The sequence below is a fragment of the Leptosomus discolor genome, chromosome 7 (assembly GCF_034619465.1).
Source record: "Leptosomus discolor isolate bLepDis1 chromosome 7, bLepDis1.hap2, whole genome shotgun sequence".
In the NCBI taxonomy this organism is placed as follows: Eukaryota; Metazoa; Chordata; class Aves; order Leptosomiformes; family Leptosomidae; genus Leptosomus; species Leptosomus discolor.
Window position 1 is genome coordinate 43,466,911 of NC_141397.1, and position 18,938 is coordinate 43,485,848.

The 18,938-nt window shown below is 36.8% G+C and overlaps 1 protein-coding gene across 1 annotated transcript; it reads right to left on the reverse strand.

Annotated features, from left to right (window-relative positions):
- Nucleotides 1-418: 418 nt before the first annotated feature.
- Nucleotides 419-17,647, reverse strand: RBP1 (retinol binding protein 1). The gene is made up of 4 exons (XM_009952964.2): nucleotides 17,575-17,647; nucleotides 16,787-16,965; nucleotides 3,858-3,959; nucleotides 419-472 (listed from the first exon to the last, which is right to left on the reverse strand). The coding sequence occupies exons 1-4, from the start codon at nucleotides 17,645-17,647 to the stop codon at nucleotides 419-421; spliced, it is 408 nt and encodes a 135-aa protein (XP_009951266.1).
- Between the last annotated feature and the right edge of the window lie 1,291 nt (nucleotides 17,648-18,938).

The window sequence follows — 18,938 nt, forward strand, 5'->3', positions numbered from 1 at the left end:
GCCATATACTACAGCTCTCCTTCACTTCCCTACAACTGCAATTCAACATCTGAAAACAAGACTACATGAAGGCTCCTTGCTAAGGCTATGGAAGAGTGATTTCCTTTGTAAGTAAAAAAATAGCTTACAAGGTCATAAACTCCAGTGTCTTGTTTTATACCAAACAGTCCTATTTTGATGTAGTCAAGAATTATGGTACACACACATTTATAGTGTTTAATATCTTTAATTGGCATTTCTTTGCAGTTATTTCTTTAAAATGATTTGTTAAAAATATTTTATTCTAATTATACAGTTCTAATGTGATCTTCATTTTTGTGTTTGCTCTTGTCACTGATGATGTTCATTACTAGCACTTGGAGATTTGGTGGTAAATCTGTAAATTCTACTGTTCTTCACTTCTGTATCAGCAGTAGGCTCACTGTACCTTCTTAAAGACCTGCTTACACTTGACTCCACACACTCTTATTTCCTAGGAAGAGAAAATAATTAAAAATCACAACTTTTACATAGGATGCATGCATTATACATTCATGTGTATGTCCAGCTTAATTTGAATCCAAAATTTTCTATCCAATTACATTGGGTAGCTTGTACATATTTTAGCCTATTTTTAATCCTTAAAGAAACCAGCTGGTTTGAGTTTGTTTTCTGGTGAAAGATGAAGTAAGAGAAGTTACTTTGGGATCTCAGATCTTAAAGGGCCAAGTATGTTCCTGGTGCATTATTCTTGATTCACAGTGTGTGCAACTGCTTAGGTCTTTGAAATAGGCATTCTCTATTTTGGACACATAAAATAGTTATTTGGGGATGGATTTGAATAACCTGTTCTGAATCTGTATGTTGATGCCTGGTAGTTCAGACCTACAAAACCAGGAATCAGCTGAAAGCCCACTTTAGCAACAGAATGATCATGGCTAGAAAAGGACAGGTAGTTGTGTACAGAAGATTTGATCTAGGTTTATAAATCACAGCACTAAGTTTTGGTTGAACTTGACCATACTGGATGCCTACTGCTGTTTACTGTCCCTTTCTGTTCCATAAGAGCTTTTCAAAAATCCCTACTGGCTACTCATTGGATCCTTGTGAACTGTGCATAAGCAGCTGCAATGATGTTTACATCTTGTGTACTGATTTGTGAGGCCTACTGGTGTTTACGTAATCTCACTGAAGATGCAGTTTAATCTTCTACATTACTGAAACTATTTAAGTTAGACTTGAGAAGTGCACACAGTATGTGTGTGGATGTGTGGAGGTGTTGACTGGTTTTGGTGGACAACAAAAAGGGGTGGAGCTTTTTAAGGGGCATAAAGACAAAAGTTATGTATGACCTAGAAGAAAGGATGTACTTCCTATTTCAAGATAAGACTTTTAATAAAGCTGTCAGAATATTTTTAGGAAACAGCAGGCAGTATTTCCTGGGAAGTTGTGCAAATTTTCTTATGGGGGACTTTGTTAAGATGACATATTAAAAACACCTTACACTGAGTCAATAATCTTATTGGCATACATTGCTAGGCCATAGTAAGAGAAAGTGCTTCATAATGAATTGATGAAACAAGCAGACTGATACAGTGATTTTTAGTTAGGACCTGTTTTGTTCACTTCTATGTAAGTAACCTGGAAGAAGCAGTGTGCAGCAGGGGCTAAGAGATCTGCTGACAGTGACAAAACCCTACAGAACAGAAGCAATCAATACAGTAGAAAAGGGTAGTAGAACTCAAAAGGAAATGGAGAATAGTCAAATAAGTCACTCACATAAAATAGAATCTAAGGAGGAAAAAGAAATACAAAGTACAGACCATAGAATGAAATGGAGAAAATAGGAGGCGATAAACTACTAAATGATGTGGTACTACTCTCTACAGAACTGTGGAAAGAATTAAATTAACACTTGGCTCATTGTGTAAAGTTCAATAGGATAATAAAGCTATTGAAGTATCAATTTTTTAGAGGTAACTGCCCATTGTATCAAAGGACTTTCAAGAGTACAGGACCTAGTAATCTTAGCTGGTCAAAAATAGGATACTAAATGGAACACTTTATGTCTATATTTATATATATACATATATGAATGTATATAAAACACATATATATAGTTATATGTAACTCTTTCCATGAAACCTAAATGTGTTAGGTGTTAATGGAGAGAGTTACATTAACAAGGATTCAGAGAAATAAAGAGGATATCTTTTGAAGTTCATGAAATATAAAAAAGTGATAAAACTGAAATATTGGTAACTGGTCTCCAGAAAACTTGGTTACTTCCTTTGCATGAAGTAATTTGGTACTGGCTGTTGTGTATATGAGAGACAGATTGTGATAAGTTGTACAAGTGCCAATGACTGCATGGATGCCTGCATGAGCTGGCAGGTATGATACAGAACTCTTCACAACCTCCTGAAAAAGCAACCTCTGATCAGCCAGGTTACCTTGGAGTACCTAAAGTAGCACTAGACACATATGTTGGAGCAATTGAATCCAACTTCCATAATCAAGCTCCTGACAGGGGTCCAGTATTGGAAGTGGTCTGGCCTGGAGGTCCATGGCTAGGTTGTATGGCTAGAGCATGAATCAGAGTAAGGATAGCGGAAATCAAGGATAAAGAAATTGGTGTTGGTGACAGGAAACGGGAAGCGATAATGACTGCGGAGCTGGCAAGGGACAGGAACCAGGATGCCAATACAGAGAAATCCAAGAGCAACTACTGCTGTTACTTCATATGTGTGCAGATGGGTGCACATGTGTATGACTGAGTGCAGCAAGGTATAAACTGAACTTCTAGGCCACTGATTGTAGGGGTAATTGCAACCTGTTTGCCAGCAGAGAATCTGAAAGGGCTGATGCTTGGTGTCAAGGCACCGACTGTTGTGAAGCTGGGAGGTAGTGTGGAAATACTGTAGTGTGTTCCTGTATAGATAGAGGGAATATGTATATACAGGAAATTCTGGAGTCTCTTTTTTATTGCTTCCCCCTATTTTCAATGAGCCCATGACCTCAGCTATAAGGTGATCACTTACACAGTAACTTTCTCCCTACCTGCATTATATATTGTATCTAGTAGTCCAGATGGTAAGATGTCATATACACTCCTTTCCTGAACTGGTTTCTAGGACTTCAGTACTTCCTGAAAATTGTTTTTAGTAATAAGAGGTTTGAGGTACTTTTGCAAAGATTTCATAACTCTGCTACTGATTTGAATATTTAAAGAACATCCATTTAGACTGCTGAATGCTAATAGTACTGAACAGTGAACAGAAATGGGTGTTGGATTTTACTATCTCAGCAGGAAGACTGACTTTTACCCACACTGATGAGAGAGTGAGGATGCTATAGAGCTACGTGAGAAAAGAACAGGCATCTTCTTTCAGGTCCTGTTAACTTAGAAAGGTAAAAATGATGATCTGAAAGAACATGACATTTCAAAAACTTAATTGCTGTTTTAGTTCTCTAGGCTATAACACAGTCTAGCCTGTAATTATTTTAAAAGAACAATGGTGTTTTTTCCCCTTACAGCTTATTGTTGGATGCATAATTTCACGAGCTCCCATACTGCATATTTCACAGACTGGATGAAGGACATTCTGTTAAATGTCTTCCTCGGTGTAAACATTTTGAACTGGTATGTCTGGACAGACAGTTAACACAGCGAGAGTAGTGCTTTGAAATCAGGCAGTTTTTGTAAGGGACATGAAAGCATAATGGCTCTGAATGAAATCGTTGCTTTAGAAACAAGTCAAATGCCGCACCGATACGCAATTATGTCAGAGTAAGCAAGGTAACATAGCACACAGCCTGCTGCATTACATCTAACCACTTTAATACATTGGTGTTTAAAACCTGTTACATGATCTTACCAGGTGCATTTCATCTCCTTCAATCCACTGGGTCCAACCACGACCTTCTTTTTCTCCATTCTGTACACAAAGAAGCTTATCTCCATCCCAAGATACGGTGGTCTAACAAAACAGACATGTTCAGTGTTACTGTAGTATTAGTGTTATATTCTATAATATTATTAGATTCCTTAAAGCAAAACTTCTAATATAATGATTCATGTATCTCATAAGAAGAATAATTGTAACACTTGTAACAGGATAATTACAAAAGAAATTAGCTTAAATAGAAAGTTGCGCCCAACTGCCTGACAAAACTTGGCAGATGAGATAAAGCTGTTTAAATGCAAGAAAAAAAATAGAAATCATTGTATAAGAGTGCACTCCTCTCTCCCTGCTGACAAACACAGCAGCAGAAGGGATGTGCAGCACTGTATTTGCAAAAGGAGACGAAAACTTGAGATTGTTTGGATTTTTTTCCACCACAAGAAAGATACTCCAGCTGCTCTCCCTGAAAAAAATACCTACCTACTGGCAGGTTTGGATGAAAAGGCTTTTAAATCCTGAGCTGTTTTTACCCCATGTCTTAAACTGCCTTCCATCATTGAGCAGAGTGGTTTGGATATATCAGCGAATTGGTGACTTTGCCAGCATCCTGCTTTCTGTAACTGTAGCTGGAGAACTACTCGAGCCAGGACTGGCAGGATAAGAGTGTGAGTAAGGTGTTGCAGGTTTCAACATAGCACTTTTGTGAATATTGGTCCTGTCCTGAGTAGTTCAGTAGAACTCAGTTCATAAAACTACTTAAATGTATGAGGGTGCATCCTACAGCTTGTTACTCAATTACAATATGCCTTTCACATCTCCCTAAGACAAAGAGAAGTAATGCTCTGTGAAATATTTAAAGAGGGAAGGGGAAGTACAGTGACAGTTTGTGCTCCATGAGGATAGTTTAACATCAATATTAGCATATGGCTTTTAAACCAGCTTGTCTGAAGTGTATCTGAGGACTAAATATGGAATTACAGTCTACCTTGTAAAAGTCTTCAGCCACGGCCTGTATGAGTAGTCAAATATGGAGAGAAGATGAATTCTCATCTGTCATTAAAGAAAAACTTACTGCATCCATCATCTGTAGTTTCTAAGAAGTCAGTCTACATTTATCATTCTGGGAACTAAAAACAGTTCAACATTCAAGAACTACACAGCCCTATTTATTTAATTTGTGTATGTCACAAACAATTAATTCTTAAATGATAACCATGATAGCCACGATCTTTAATTGAGTACAGCCAGCAGTCTCCACCCCTGGGAAGCTTTAGACTAAACAAGCATGTAAAATGAATCACTGAAAAGAGGGCCAACATAGATAACCACAGGCAAGGCATTGTTATTGATCCCATAATAGTCTGTTTGCACCATATGGGGTCTCTGAAAGACAAACTCATGAGTCCTTGCTAAAAATCTGATTTGGGAAATGCATTCACAAAGTCTTCTGTTCACTCTTGTAAATGACGTATTTAAACCAAGTAGTAGATCACATTTTAAATAAGCCATATCCTTTTAATGTATAAAATACTAATGCAGGAAGGAACAATGCATTTGGGTAAAGCTGTAGTTAATGTGGTCATCATAATTTAAATCCTTTTCCACATCTGTTTTGAATCTGTAGACATCCAGTTGGAGATACATGACAAATAATACTAGTCAAAGTGAAAAATGTTTAATTTTATGTGAGGGATACTGTGGAATGAAGCATTTGTATATGCAACTTCGCTTAGTAATCACACTTTTATCCATTGAGTATTAGCTCAGCATACCTTAATCATTAGGCTAGCTTAATAGTTAAATTTTGTGCATTTATATGTGAATTCAAAGGCAATATACCATGATACCATGATAAAGTAAGATCCAACTTTATTAGTACTACTAATGTTCAAAGTTGGGGAAGGTGTTAGTCTTGATAATATTTACTAGCTTAGTTCACTTGGGGGCAACTGGGAAATGTTTGTAGCAGTGCAAGGAAACGTTAACTTTTTCAGCCTCCAAGGGTGATTGAAATTGCTTCATCTCAGAAAAAACATACTTTTTTCTTTGGCTTTCTTTTTCCCAGTCTAGATTAGATATTGCTTTTGGCAATTTGGTGATAACCACAAAGAGTATAATACCACAGACTGTTAACCAAGCTGTTTTATTAGCCAATATTCTCGGTTATCATTCTCTGCCTTCCCTTTGAGAAATATAAATACTGAAGGGCTATGAGTAAACCATACACTTACTGATTTTTGTATGTGGCTATTTTGCTATGAAGGTTGTAAAGGACAGAATACATTGCAGGAGAACATAATGTCCTCTTCTTTTTTAGCAGGAACAACCACTTACGACAGTAAGATTAATCAGTTGCATTTTTATCTTTTCTTTCTTTATGTCAAACTGTAATGTCTCATATAATAAAAGACACAACTAATAGAGAAGATAGAACCTTCTCCTTTAACTCAGATTGAAATGAGTTCTTCCATTCCAAATGTCTCTATTGAGACACACGCTGAGTATTAGTTGAGGCTGGAGTTGCTACGGCTGTTATATACGCACTGGCCGCTGCTAATAGTCCACCCTTCACTAACAGCTAAGATACAGCAATGCTTGCCTTCAAACATTTCCAAATATTGGAGTCAGAACATAATAATAATAATATTCCAAAAATACCACTGTAGGGCAAATGTTGGTAAATATAATCTCTTGTGTTGTATTTAAGAGCAAAGATTTGTTTGTAAAGATTGAATCAGGGTATCGCCATTGTGTCTTAGGAGCCATACTTTCCACTCCTGGTACACGCTTACTAGCAAGATAAAGAAATGCTTTACCTTTTATGTAAAGCAACTTTTCTTAGAAATGTAGGCTTTTGTATTTAACCTTGTTTGCCACCATTTTGATAACAGCATTACCTAAGGTTTGCCTGATTACAGAGACTGAGCTACTGTCTCCTATCTGGAATTACTGAAAATCTTTGCCAGGATTTGGTGAGCACAGCATCCCCAGACAGACAGTTCCTATTCTCCATCTTCCTCTGCAGGCAAAAGGAGGAGAAATAGAGAAACTCGGAGGAAACTGGAAAACTGCAGTTTACTGATGGTAGCAGAACCGACGAGATAAATATGTAGTATTTCTCTAAAACTGAAGGCTCCTGCCTTTTTGAGCATCTTGTACTACTTGTGGGATAAATGGAAGACTTCATTTATTCCTTTCAACTAGGTAGTACATTATCTAGTTCATCATAAGCAAGGTTAAGTTTTGTTTCCTTACTACGTGATTGTACTTAAACCTAAGAAGAATACTTCTTAGGTCAAATGCATATAATTCTCTAGGAAATTTCATTAGAAAATAGTGATTGTGATTAGTCAATAGTGTGATTAAAAATACTGAAGGAGCACAAGAAAAGTTAATAGAGTGAAATAAATACAAGTGAGTCTCGCTTCAATTTAACTTTTCTCAGAAATTCTAACGACCAATATTGCACATCTTTTGGATTATATACTCTTTGTTCTCGAGGTGTAATAATAGAGAATGGAGCTCCTCTGGGAGGTGAAGAAGCCTTTGAAGCCTGACAACACAAAAAATGTTAAAATTTTCTTTAGTTTTATGATATTATTTCTGTAGTGTTACACTTTTTTTTTGTGTACTTATTTTCCTTTTATTACTTGGCGATTCACATACTTTTGTCAGTGATTTAATCTCTTTGTGTTATGAAGATTTAAATACATGTGCATAGCAAAATCATCTTCCTGAATATTAAAGCCAGATGAAACAATAATTAAAATATTCTCATTACTGCCTCCAGTTATGAGACAAGGTAGATTTATTAAATGAAACATCTAGTAAAAACAAATCTATTGACTATATATTTGCATTTTCTGTAGTAGCAGTAACAGTAGCGAAGTCTTGCAGAATCACAGTAGATATTACTTTCAGCTTCAAGGGGCAAGTCATACTGACCCACAGCCAGAGACACTGACCTTTGTAATTTACTGAAATAGTCATCAAACTATTTTGTCAGAGAACTTTGCCTTTCCTGGTGAGGTCTAAGTGCAAAAACATTCGATGCTGGTTCTACACAATGTTTCTCATTCCCATGTTGGCTATTCCTAGTGTGCTTGCTTGTGTCATGTGCTCTGCAGTTGAAGATACATAATGTATTTCACAGGTGAATGAAAGAAAATAACTTTTTTTTTTTTAAAGTAGTCCATGAATATTTTTTGTTAATGCTACACAAATTTTCAACACATTGCATTTACAAATATGAATTACAGCAACCACCTTTCATCAAAAACATGTTACTGATTTCCCATCTGTAGGAGAAACATAGTAGTACCAATTCTGTTTTTCTTCTCTTCAGTGTCATCTCTACATTATGGTGCAGCAAATGACTGCAATGCTCTAAAACTGCACGACACGCTCCATGCTCCATCTCAGTCCAGTAATTCTCTGCTTATGAGAATGATCAGTCATTTTACAACTGTAATTATGATTTAAGAAGAATTAAACAATTAAAAGGGATTGTTTAGGTCAGGACACAGGAAAATCCAATTTGGGCTGTATTGTGTTTACAAATAACATCAAAGAAAATATCCTAGAACTTCTTGTCAAATATGGCAATATATCCAACAAGATATTTAATAGCTTCTCAAGATAAAGCATTTTCATTTGTACTCAGTATCAGTGATCTAAAAACCATCCGGTACACAGTCTGCAGGGGAAGTTTTCATCAAATGCTGATCGAATAAACTAATGTTGATATCACAGACAAAATCTAATGTAACTATAATGTTGTAGTCACTACCTATGACCTTCTGTGTAGGAGGCATGCTGCACAACTGCTAACAGGAGGGCTACAACCACATTCAGGGTTTGTCATCTCTCTAACTTTCTGTATCATCAAATGTACATCTAGCAGGTTGGTGACAGAAAAACTACTGAGAAAACAACAAACCCAACAGAAAAATTAGTGGTAGGATTCCTGGATATTATCTCAAGCCACTATTGCTGGACAAAGACTATACCTATTTAGCCATCCTGTAGCTAGGTCGAGTGATAAAGTCTATACTAACTTTTCCTTTTCTTACTAACTTCAGGTCAATCCTGTAGAAGCACTTATAAATCTAACCTCCCATGTAATCATTCCTGTTTTTAGCCATGCACCAACAGAACTCCCAAAGTTAACTCATAGGAAATGGTTGGTAGTACAATACAACTCATTTCTCAGCTGCTTGTGGGGCTGGCAGATGTTTTGTCTCATAGTTAGTATCTATAGCGACAGGACTGAAATGTGTTCATGCCATTAGAAACTTGCTCAGATTGTTAGTGAAAGGACAAGCTGGTTATAATGCGGGCATTCTGTACCTGACTGATAATCTTACTGAAGTTCACTGTGTTCAAAAGATGAGACACTTGTAGAAGCAGTATTTTGTTTCTATGATTGTCAGCATCTCTATTGCTAGCAAAGGGACTTCAGATTGGATTGACAAATTTTAGATCAAAGGGTAAGCTGCTGTCAGATACGATCAGATCTTAAATGTTCAAATGCCTTATTTTGAATCCTTGCTCGTAAGAGCAATGAAGGAAAGCAGTGACTAGAGGTGTGTTCCATGGAGTAGGAAAGTGAATGTGCCAGAGCTCCAGGCTATGCAGGTGACAATATGTGGGAGCAGCAGTAGAATCGATATTTTGGGCAGTGCATAATGTTTTATTTCTTAGGAATGGTGGATTTTTTTTTTTTTCTTACTGAAATAAAATTGTATACAAAGAATACAAAAATAAGAAGACTTGTGTATATCCTATGCCAGAAAAAAAAAAGTACAAAACAGCACATCCAGTTCACTTTCTGCAAGTACCAGAATTGATTCTAAGACACTTACTGTTTAAATTAATGTGTATAATTGATTTATCCTCTGTGTAATTTTAGCAAGATGCAATTGTACATACCACTAATGGTTTCTTATTCAAAATTAGATTTGGTAAGTCTGGTTCTCAGGTTTTCAGCTTTCTGATGCACTTTCTGCATTCAAAACTCTCGGAGCTTTTCAGGATTCACAAAAAGCTGAAATGCTAAGCCCATCCAAACCCACCTCCAATACAAAGCTTCAGTATATTAGCAGTGGTTTTGTGAATAACTATCTCAAAGCTTCTGATCAGTCTTGGGTTTTAGATATGAATCCAGCACTGCAAAATTTGAAGTTAATGACATCTTAAATTATATGGCAAAAGATTCTAGAGATCTTATTTGATATCACTGTGCAAATGTGCTGAGCATATCACTTACTGGTAATAAGCAGTAATGCCAAAAAGCATGCAGTGTGAAACAAGGAAGAAAAAAGGAAACAGCTTCTCTTTACTGAGGCACAGAGATGGAATGAACCAGAGTTTTAGAGAGCCTGAGGCAGATCCAAGAGTAAGCCTCTGTTCCCTGGAGACTCAGAGGGGTTTACTGAAGGACTGTTCTTCCTCACTTGTGGACAGCAGTTTGTAAAAGGTCAGAAGTATCAACAGAAAAGTACAGGAATCACAGAATCACAGAATGGCAGACGTTGGAAGAGACCACTACCTCCTTTAAATTAACCCCCCTGAAAAGTCAGAGACTATTCCAGTGAAGAGCTGGGGAATTCACAGTACTGCAGAGAGAAAAGGCAATAGATTTGAGAAAAGACTAGTATATACACACAGGTAACGACATAAAAACACCTCCCAGCCACAGTCATTCTAGAACAATGCTTGTTCCAATGAAGTATATGAGAAAATACTTACAAGCCAAAAAGAAAAGGACAGCATATGAAGAGGTAAAGAAACAAAATAGTTGAATCAGAGGGCTCAAATAAAGGCATATTGCTGATCTCTAATCTTACTAGACATGCAATTTCTCTGGGGCCTCCAACATAATAAGGACACGGACCTGCTTGAGTGGGTCCAGAGGAGGCCATGAAGATGATGAGGGGGCTGGAGCACCTCCCCTATGAGGATAGGGTGAGAGAGCTGGAGTTGTTCAGCCTGGAGAGGAGAAGGGTCCGGGGAGACCTTATAGTGGCCTTCCAGTACTTAAAGGGGGCCTGTGGGAAAGGTGGGGAGGGACTCTTGATCAGGGAGGGCAGTGATAGGGTACAAGGGGTAACGGTTTCAAACTGGAAGAGGGCAGATGGAGATTAGATATTAAGAAGAAATTCTTTACTGTGAGGGTGGTGAGACACTGGATCAGGATGCCCAGGGAAGCTGTGGGTGCCCCCTCCCTGGCAGTGTTCAAGGTCAGGTTGGATTTGGGCTTTGAGCAACCTGGTCTAGCGGAAGGTGTCCCTGCCCATGGCAGGAGGGTTGGAACTGGATGAGCTTTAAGGTCCCTTCCAACCCAAACCATTCTATGATTCTACCATTTTGAGTCTTCTCACCCTGTGGGGGATCCGTACTGAAATTCCAAGTATTGGAATGTTGTTTGTTGGTTGTTGTTTTTCTGGCAGCAAAGTCTTCATTCCAATACCTGCTCTAAACTAGATTAACAGTTGTGAATGCCATTTGTGGAACAGAGGAACCCTACCTAAATACTTAAATAAGCTTCATGAGCCATGGGATTTTATAACACGGCTTTATTCTGAGCTTGCAGTAATATAAATCAAATTATGTCCAGGACAACTAAACTGTATTGCATTTTTCCTGAATACAAACTAGAGAGGAATCTGTTTCACATTAGGCATGTTTGTTATTGAAAAGAGAGCCATGAATAGTTTCAAACAATTTAGCTCCTTTCACTAGGATATGGCACATGTAACTAGCACTGGTATGTGTGACAGAAGGATTGGTCAGGTGCCTATGAACCCTCCTTATGTGGCTGTCTTAAACATGACATGACTATATATTTTCAGGAAGATACTTCATGTGGTAAGATGTATGATAGATCTGATGACTGAATTCTACAACTCCCAAACCGGCCTCACCCTACCCCACCCCAGCAAGTCTTAACTATGACTGAAAGTTTTATCAGTTCCAGTAATGGAAACCTAAACATCCATTTGGAACTTACCCATGGTTATATTCTGCTTGTATTCTGTTTTGGTTAACTAAATGGTTAATATGTACAATTTCCCACCTTCAGTTTCAAATTCTTGCTGTTTTATCTCTTTACCAGTCCCCAGTCATTGTCATTTCCTTTCCTGCTTCAATGTTAGAAGAAAATTACTATGCCAAAGAACACAAGGCTCTGAATTACTGAAGCATCCTTCACTTGCTTAGCCAAATACTCAATTCTAATGCAACTAATGCTGTTTTCAGTTATCCAAGAAATTCTGCTGTTCCATATTTAGAAATGGAATCTTCCTTGATTTTTTAAACAGATCACTTGCCCTTAGTCTCTCTCAAAAGAGAGATTCCTTCTGGATTGTGTAAGCTAAAGCAACTCAGTCCATTCAAATGCTTGAACAGCAGAGAAAAATTATAAAGCAAAAACTTTCACTGAATTTAGCAGCAAAATTATTAGAAAAGTACAAATTTCAGGGAAGTATTTTTTTTGCATCTGAGCTATCCCATTCTCAATCTTAATTGATTCATTGGGTGCAAAGACTTGGAACATGAAATTTCAGCCTTTGTTTTGGCCTTTATGTTTTTTCAGTTAACTTTTTTATAAACTTTTGACTGATGTACTAAGCAAATACACTGTGAAGATACACAAGGCTAACTTTTCTGCTTAGTGTCATATCCTGCCCTGTTCTTATGTTTACTGGTACATATTTCATATAGCAGATGTTTCCTCAGCTTCACTGTTTACTGCTGTTGGGGAAAAAGGGAGGCAAAATTACCAGGTGATGAATGAGAGATGCTTTTGGAGATGGTTTTCAATTAACTATTGTTTCAATAAGGTCTTGCCTGTTTTGAGCACAGTAAATTTTTTCCACAGCAAAACCACAAAATAAGGTTTTATACTTAGGGCAATACCTGAACGCTCACTAAAATTAATCACAACTACAGATTATAGAATTTATTTTTAAAAATGAGGAATTTTCATGATGAGACTGGAGCTTCACTGAGAATGAAGATAGCAGGATCAAATACTCAGTTTAGGAAATCCAAAGCCATAGTTATCCATTTAACCTTAAATTTCTGTCTTTATACACTATACATCTGACATATGTTACCAATTAAAACCATGAACAAGCTTTTCAGAGTAGTAGAAACTTTATCACATGGTCTGATTCAAACTTCACATCACTTGAGAAATAACATAATACAGTATTAATGCTCTAAACTTCTTTCTACACCATCTAATGTGCACCTTGTAACATTTGCAAAAAATAAAAAATACTCCTGAACACGTAAACTTTCATTTTACCTTTGTAGTTCAAACTGCCAAGCTTTTAAAAACCCTAAATATTAAGTATGATTAAACTTGCAGAAGCACATCTTTCCTGGAATTGCCAAATATATGAACTCTTACTTAACTTTTATCTAGGAGATAAAATCTCTGGGGAAAAGCTCCAGGAGAAGCACGACAGCATTATGGAGCCAAGTGAATGGAGATGTCTTGTCTGCATTTCTTAAGAGACCAGGTTGTGCTGCAGCTTGTTCCTTACACAGTTTCAGTAATGCTTAGAATGCATCGAGTATCAACTGTCTTGGAATTACCCTGCCTGGTGATTAGTGATCTCTCCTGTGTCCACACATCTGTGTGGTCAACCATCCTAATCTTCAGTTTTACAGAACAAAGAAATTGCATCTTTACCTAAACTAGCAGGGCTTTTGAGTTTCTCAAGATTCCCAAGTAGCAAATTTTCACTTCCCAACAGAATCAAAATATTAAAGCAACTGATGTCACCAACTGCTGTTACCTATATCCCTTAAGAAAACAGAATCACCTAAAAACATGTTGCCTACAAGAAAGCGACAGTTAAAGGCCCAAAAAAAGACAAACGAAAACTGGTAAGGTTTATCCAGCTCAATTAACTCACTGTTCCAGAAGGTTCTGACAGGCTTCCAGGAGTGACCAATTATAAAAATGAAAAAAATCCCAACTGAAATTAAGAAGGAAGCCTATACTATCATAGGAGTATCCATTCCTACAGTCAAACCTTTGACTTACTTCTAAAATAAGTATCAACAGAACTTGTTAGCCTGTACTCATCACAGACAGCATTGATTTGGAATTGTACTTACACTCAACCCTGACTGACTCAAAGACATGTTTTACAACTGAAAGGTGAACACAATTTCAGTGAATTATACGCAAGATCAAACCTGTTCACTGTGCTAATATTATTTTTACTGATATGTTAACTCTAGTTAATTATCTATTCTTTATTAAAAGAAAAAATTATATATACCTATTTGATGAATTACTGCTAAGGTTATTTTTGCTAGTCTCCTGATGATTGCTCTGCTATATACATTAATGTTTAATGTGCAATTTGTCTCACCCATGTTACTTGTACTTCTCACACATTGAACTATTTGAATAAAACTTGCCCAGTGGTCTGCTTAGTCCACAATACAAATAACAATAATTGATTCACAATATCTCCCATTACACATGTTGACTATTAATGATATAGCAGTTTCACAAGCTATAGATGAGAAAACAAAACACCGATAATGACGTTCAACCTTTGCTTTTATGGTGGTTTTCTTCAAAACACCACTCGGGGCGTGGTCCAGTATCTCTTAGAGCACCTCCATAACCATTCTCTCACAAGGCTTTCTGGACCATTGGGAGTTATTTTGTTGCTTAACAACTGCAAGTTTTGCCTGACATTATTGTTATCAGATTTGGGCTGAAGTGGCTTCAGAAAGACAGCTTCTTGTACTGTTTTGCCTTTGAGAAAACTGAGGTCTCATGTAGAAATCTTTACTAAGAAAAGTGAACCATAAAGTATGACATATTGCTACAAGGGAAATAGAGAACCAGTGATCAGTGACCTTAACTGTACAGCTGCAGTTGGAACCTGTTGTTGAAGGCTATAAAGGGACATGGAGGATTTCTGAAAGCTTTTATGGAGTTATGTGCCTGAGTCATTCTTAACAAAACAGTCAGGGTTAGTGCCTACCCCTTGGGTTTTTTTTGAAAACTCAAGAAGGTGCTGGTACCTTCTGCTTCCAAGGCTGAGTAAGCATTTTGCACTAAATAGCCAATAGATAAAATGTTTAAGCCACCTCTAGAAGCAGGGTGAACTAGGTTCCACTCCAAATCAAACAGCTGTTGTAGTGACTAGACTAACCTTTCTCTGCTTCCTTCTTTCTGGTTCAATATTTTGAATTCTTCACCATCACTCAATTTAGCAAAATAGGGTAGAGAATTTTGGCCCATTACAAATAATGAAATATTGAGGGTATTTGTCAGGAAATTAAGAGTTGTGTGCTAAATCCATCCAGCATTTCCAAAGCAGGACTAGGCAAGGGGCACATTTCCAAGTCTTCTGAATCTGATTTTTCAGTGCAGTGGTTGTCTGATATACATTTTGTAAGAACTCATTGCAGGTACAAGCTAGACAGACTCAGAGTACACTTACTTCTTCACACCATATAGAGGATGTTTTAGTCCTCCTTCAGATGGAGTTTAATGGTATTTAAGTACAGATAACGCTTAGATGGAGACAGTTCTATACACACACAACCAGTACTTCACTGACTCAGACACTGAGGACTTCAGACATTTTTACTGCTTGAGCAGATGTTTTGAATATTGCTATCTTTGATAGTAATTTAGCCACCTAAGTCTAAAGTCTTTTTTTGGGCTCACAGAATCACCGAATGTTAGGGGTTGGAAGGGACCTCAAAAGATCAGAAAGTCCAACCCCCCTGCCAGAGCAGGACCACCTAGAGTAGGTCACACAGGACAGCATCCAGGCGGGTTTTGAATGTCTCCAGAGATGGAGACTCCACAATCTCTCTGGGCTTATAACTGTTCAGTGGATCTGGACGTCATTATTCTGATGAAGAGCCTTACAGCAGTCAAAAACGCATTATGATACTGGGGCACTGTCCTATACACAAATACATATTGCTTCTCCCTTCTGTGAATTTTGTATTCTGCACTATATCATGCTTCTACCCTCTGTAACAAGGAGCACAGAAGGATTAGTTGAGTACATGATCCTTCCATTTCCTACCATCACCAGAGCAAAAGCAAATTTGCGTATCCTAGTGTTAAAGAATAGTATTGTTTTTAAATGGCACTATCTTTCTAAGAATGGGAACTTATTAATTCTCTTTTTATGTGATTTCTCCTCTAGAGTCCCTCCTTTTCTTTTGCTTATCAACTTCTTCACCATACAATATTGCAGGTGTCATACTTTCAATCTAACAGGAAAGAACTTGGTATTCTAAAGTTTTTCCCCGGTTAATTGGTATTTATCAGTCATAAATTAGAAAATATTGTCTCTATGGCAAGCAAAAAGAGCTCATAAGGCAGAGTCCTCAGTGTTTGCTTATTGATTGCAGTAAGATTTGTTCCAGTAGGCTAATTAATGCATCTGCTCTAATAAATACACCCAGGAAGGAAGCAGCAATGGAACAAGAACAAGAAAGAAAAGCTGCAATTTCTAAGCACTTGGCCATTCTTACACATGGGGAATAGTGCCTGACCCTGCAATTAGTGCACTTCCTTTACTGTAAAACATTACACAGTAAAGAGATTCTGAAAGTCTGAACCTAAATGTCTTTTTGACTAACAAATGTCCCAGTAAATTGAGTAACGTTTCATTGAATTTACTACTAATTCATTGATAAAACGGTTTTGTGCTCCTGATTAAAATTAGCATTCCTTTAAAGTAAAGGCATGCTAAAAACTGTGTGCACATCTTGGAAAACTGATAAGTACACAAATAATTTTAGGAATAGCCACACAAAATGGTTAACAGATGTGGCCTGTGAAAGGCCTCAGATTATCAATATTTTTTTTTGTCCGTTGTTACAGTTCTAATTCTTACCATGCATTTGCGATCATCCACCCCAGCTAAATCCTCCTCAAACTCCTTTCCTACATCAAATTCCATGATGTAGTTTCTAAAAGTGCTTAGCGTTTTAATGATCATATGATCCCCATTCTGAAAGATTTCTTTGTCAGGTTTTAGCAAGTTTGCTATTTTTCTTACAGCAACATTTACATCTGAAAAAGAAAAAGAATTATTTTAATCCAGAAAAGTCTACCACAAAAAGAAGCTTGCAGCTCTTGGGAGAACTAAAATGAACAAATATAAATTTCCAGATCTTTCAGGCCAGCTTTCTCATCACGAAAAAGTCCATAACCTAATTCTTTTTACTTAAAGAAGTTTATGTTTTGGTTTTCTGATTATGTGGAATTCTGAAAAATACCATTTGTATTTAACAGTTAATAAGGCCTTCAATATTTCTACAGAAATAGCACTTTACATCAAATCCCAACACACAAAATTGTATTAAGTACATTATTGTCTCTTTATTGCACATAATGTCCTCTTTTTCAAATTATGGTTGTTTTTTTAAGTTTGAAATCTGCCACTTACCTCTTCAAGCTATGTAGTTTAATCTCTTTTAATGTAAGCTTCAAGATGGTAAAAAGTAGAGGCTGCTTAAGACAAAACAATTTTGCATAAGGCAATTCTTAAAATGCATTCCTGAAAAAAATATTTCTCACAAAAATGATTTATGACTGTACAAGAAAAAATAGATCCATGTAAAGACTATGGCAGGTTACATTTATTGATTATTTATTAAAGAAACATGAAGGGAACCTTACCCAATGCTTTCAGATACTCCTCAAAATTGTCATTGCTGACCATTTTCCAGTAACCATTGAAATCTGCAGGCATCCCTACTTCAGGTAATTGTCAAAATCAAAGTCTCAGACCAGTGTGCTGATTCTGCACCACACAGCTCACTGCCTTTCTTTACAGGGAGTTTGAACTCTGGTTTCTTTTATCTCTTTTTTAGACCATGTAGCTATGCAAGTCCTTCTAATCCGATTATTGTTGAAGTGTTGCCTTTAAATCCTTCCACAAGGCTGAACCTCAGGTTTCTAATGACAGCAGGATGGCTTGATTTAAACAGAATGAAACATTCACCTTCCATATAACTTCTGTAAGGGTGCTGATTATCTGGACATCCATTTTAACCATATTACTCTTAATTTTTCATGCCTCTCAGCAAAAAAACCTTTTAAATGGCTTTAGTTTAGGATATTTGCCAAAGCTATACAAGTGCTTATCTGTGTGGTTTTTGAGGCGAATCCTTCTTCCTTGAATATGTTCTAGCTACTTTATGCCACCTTCTTTTCAGAAAATGATCATATAGACTCTTTCAGTGAAAGCAATTTGTATCTGGCATTTAACTTGTTCCACAAGCTCCTTAATTCTAGAGAACTACCAGTGGAAGCTGTTTGGCCAACAGAGGGCTCAAAAAGGGCCAGTTAGGTGGAAATTTGTATTAAGAAGCAGTGATTATGACTATATATTAATAAATGCTACATCACTACTGAATGCATGATTTCAGTTAATTTAAGCAACACTGAAACACAGAAGTAGCACTTTATAGAGATTCCATATTCTTTGAAGGTGTCTTCTGTCAAAAATGAGTACACTGAATCAGCAGAATATGCAACCAACATATAAGAGAATGGATTTCTCTGCCTAACGTTAGGGCTCAAACACTGAGACAGCTTCTTAGCTATTTTCATTTATTTTCCACTGTGTAATTTTGAATGGACTATCTGTCATTTGTGAATCTGGAGGCTTAAAAGTGACATGAATGGCACATGCATTTTTAAGTTCTTGCATGAAAGAAAGATTTATTTCCATCTCTCATCCAAACTGCCAAAACACAAAAAGTTATTCAGGGTCCTAAAAAGTAAAAGTTTAGCAGTAATATATATATATATATAGAAAAGTTATGGTTCATTTTATTTTGCTGCTTCAGAACAATAAGGCATCTTCATGCTAAAATTGTTTTTAGGATTACAGAATTACAATTCAGGAAAGTACTATGTTTGACCCTTTAGTATTAATGGAGATAAATATTTATTGTTAAGATCTTATTTCTTTTATTTTCACAAGGAAGCTGTTCTTTATATATTTTAAGCTATGCAGCTGAGCATCCCAATTTGCT

What these genes read in the sequence shown, in the direction of transcription:
- RBP1 (XM_009952964.2), bottom strand. Translation starts at nt 17,647, where the DNA reads ATGCCTGCAGATTTCAATGGTTACTGGAAAATGGTCAGCAATGACAAT. An exon ending in TGGATGATCGCAAATGCATG is followed by an intron (nt 3,960 to 16,786) that starts GTAAGAATTAGA and finishes CTGTTTTGTTAG; the next exon opens with ACCACCGTATCTTGGGATGG. An exon ending in AAGGAGATGAAATGCACCTG is followed by an intron (nt 473 to 3,857) that starts GTAAGATCATGT and finishes TTCTCTTCCTAG; the next exon opens with GAAATAAGAGTGTGTGGAGT.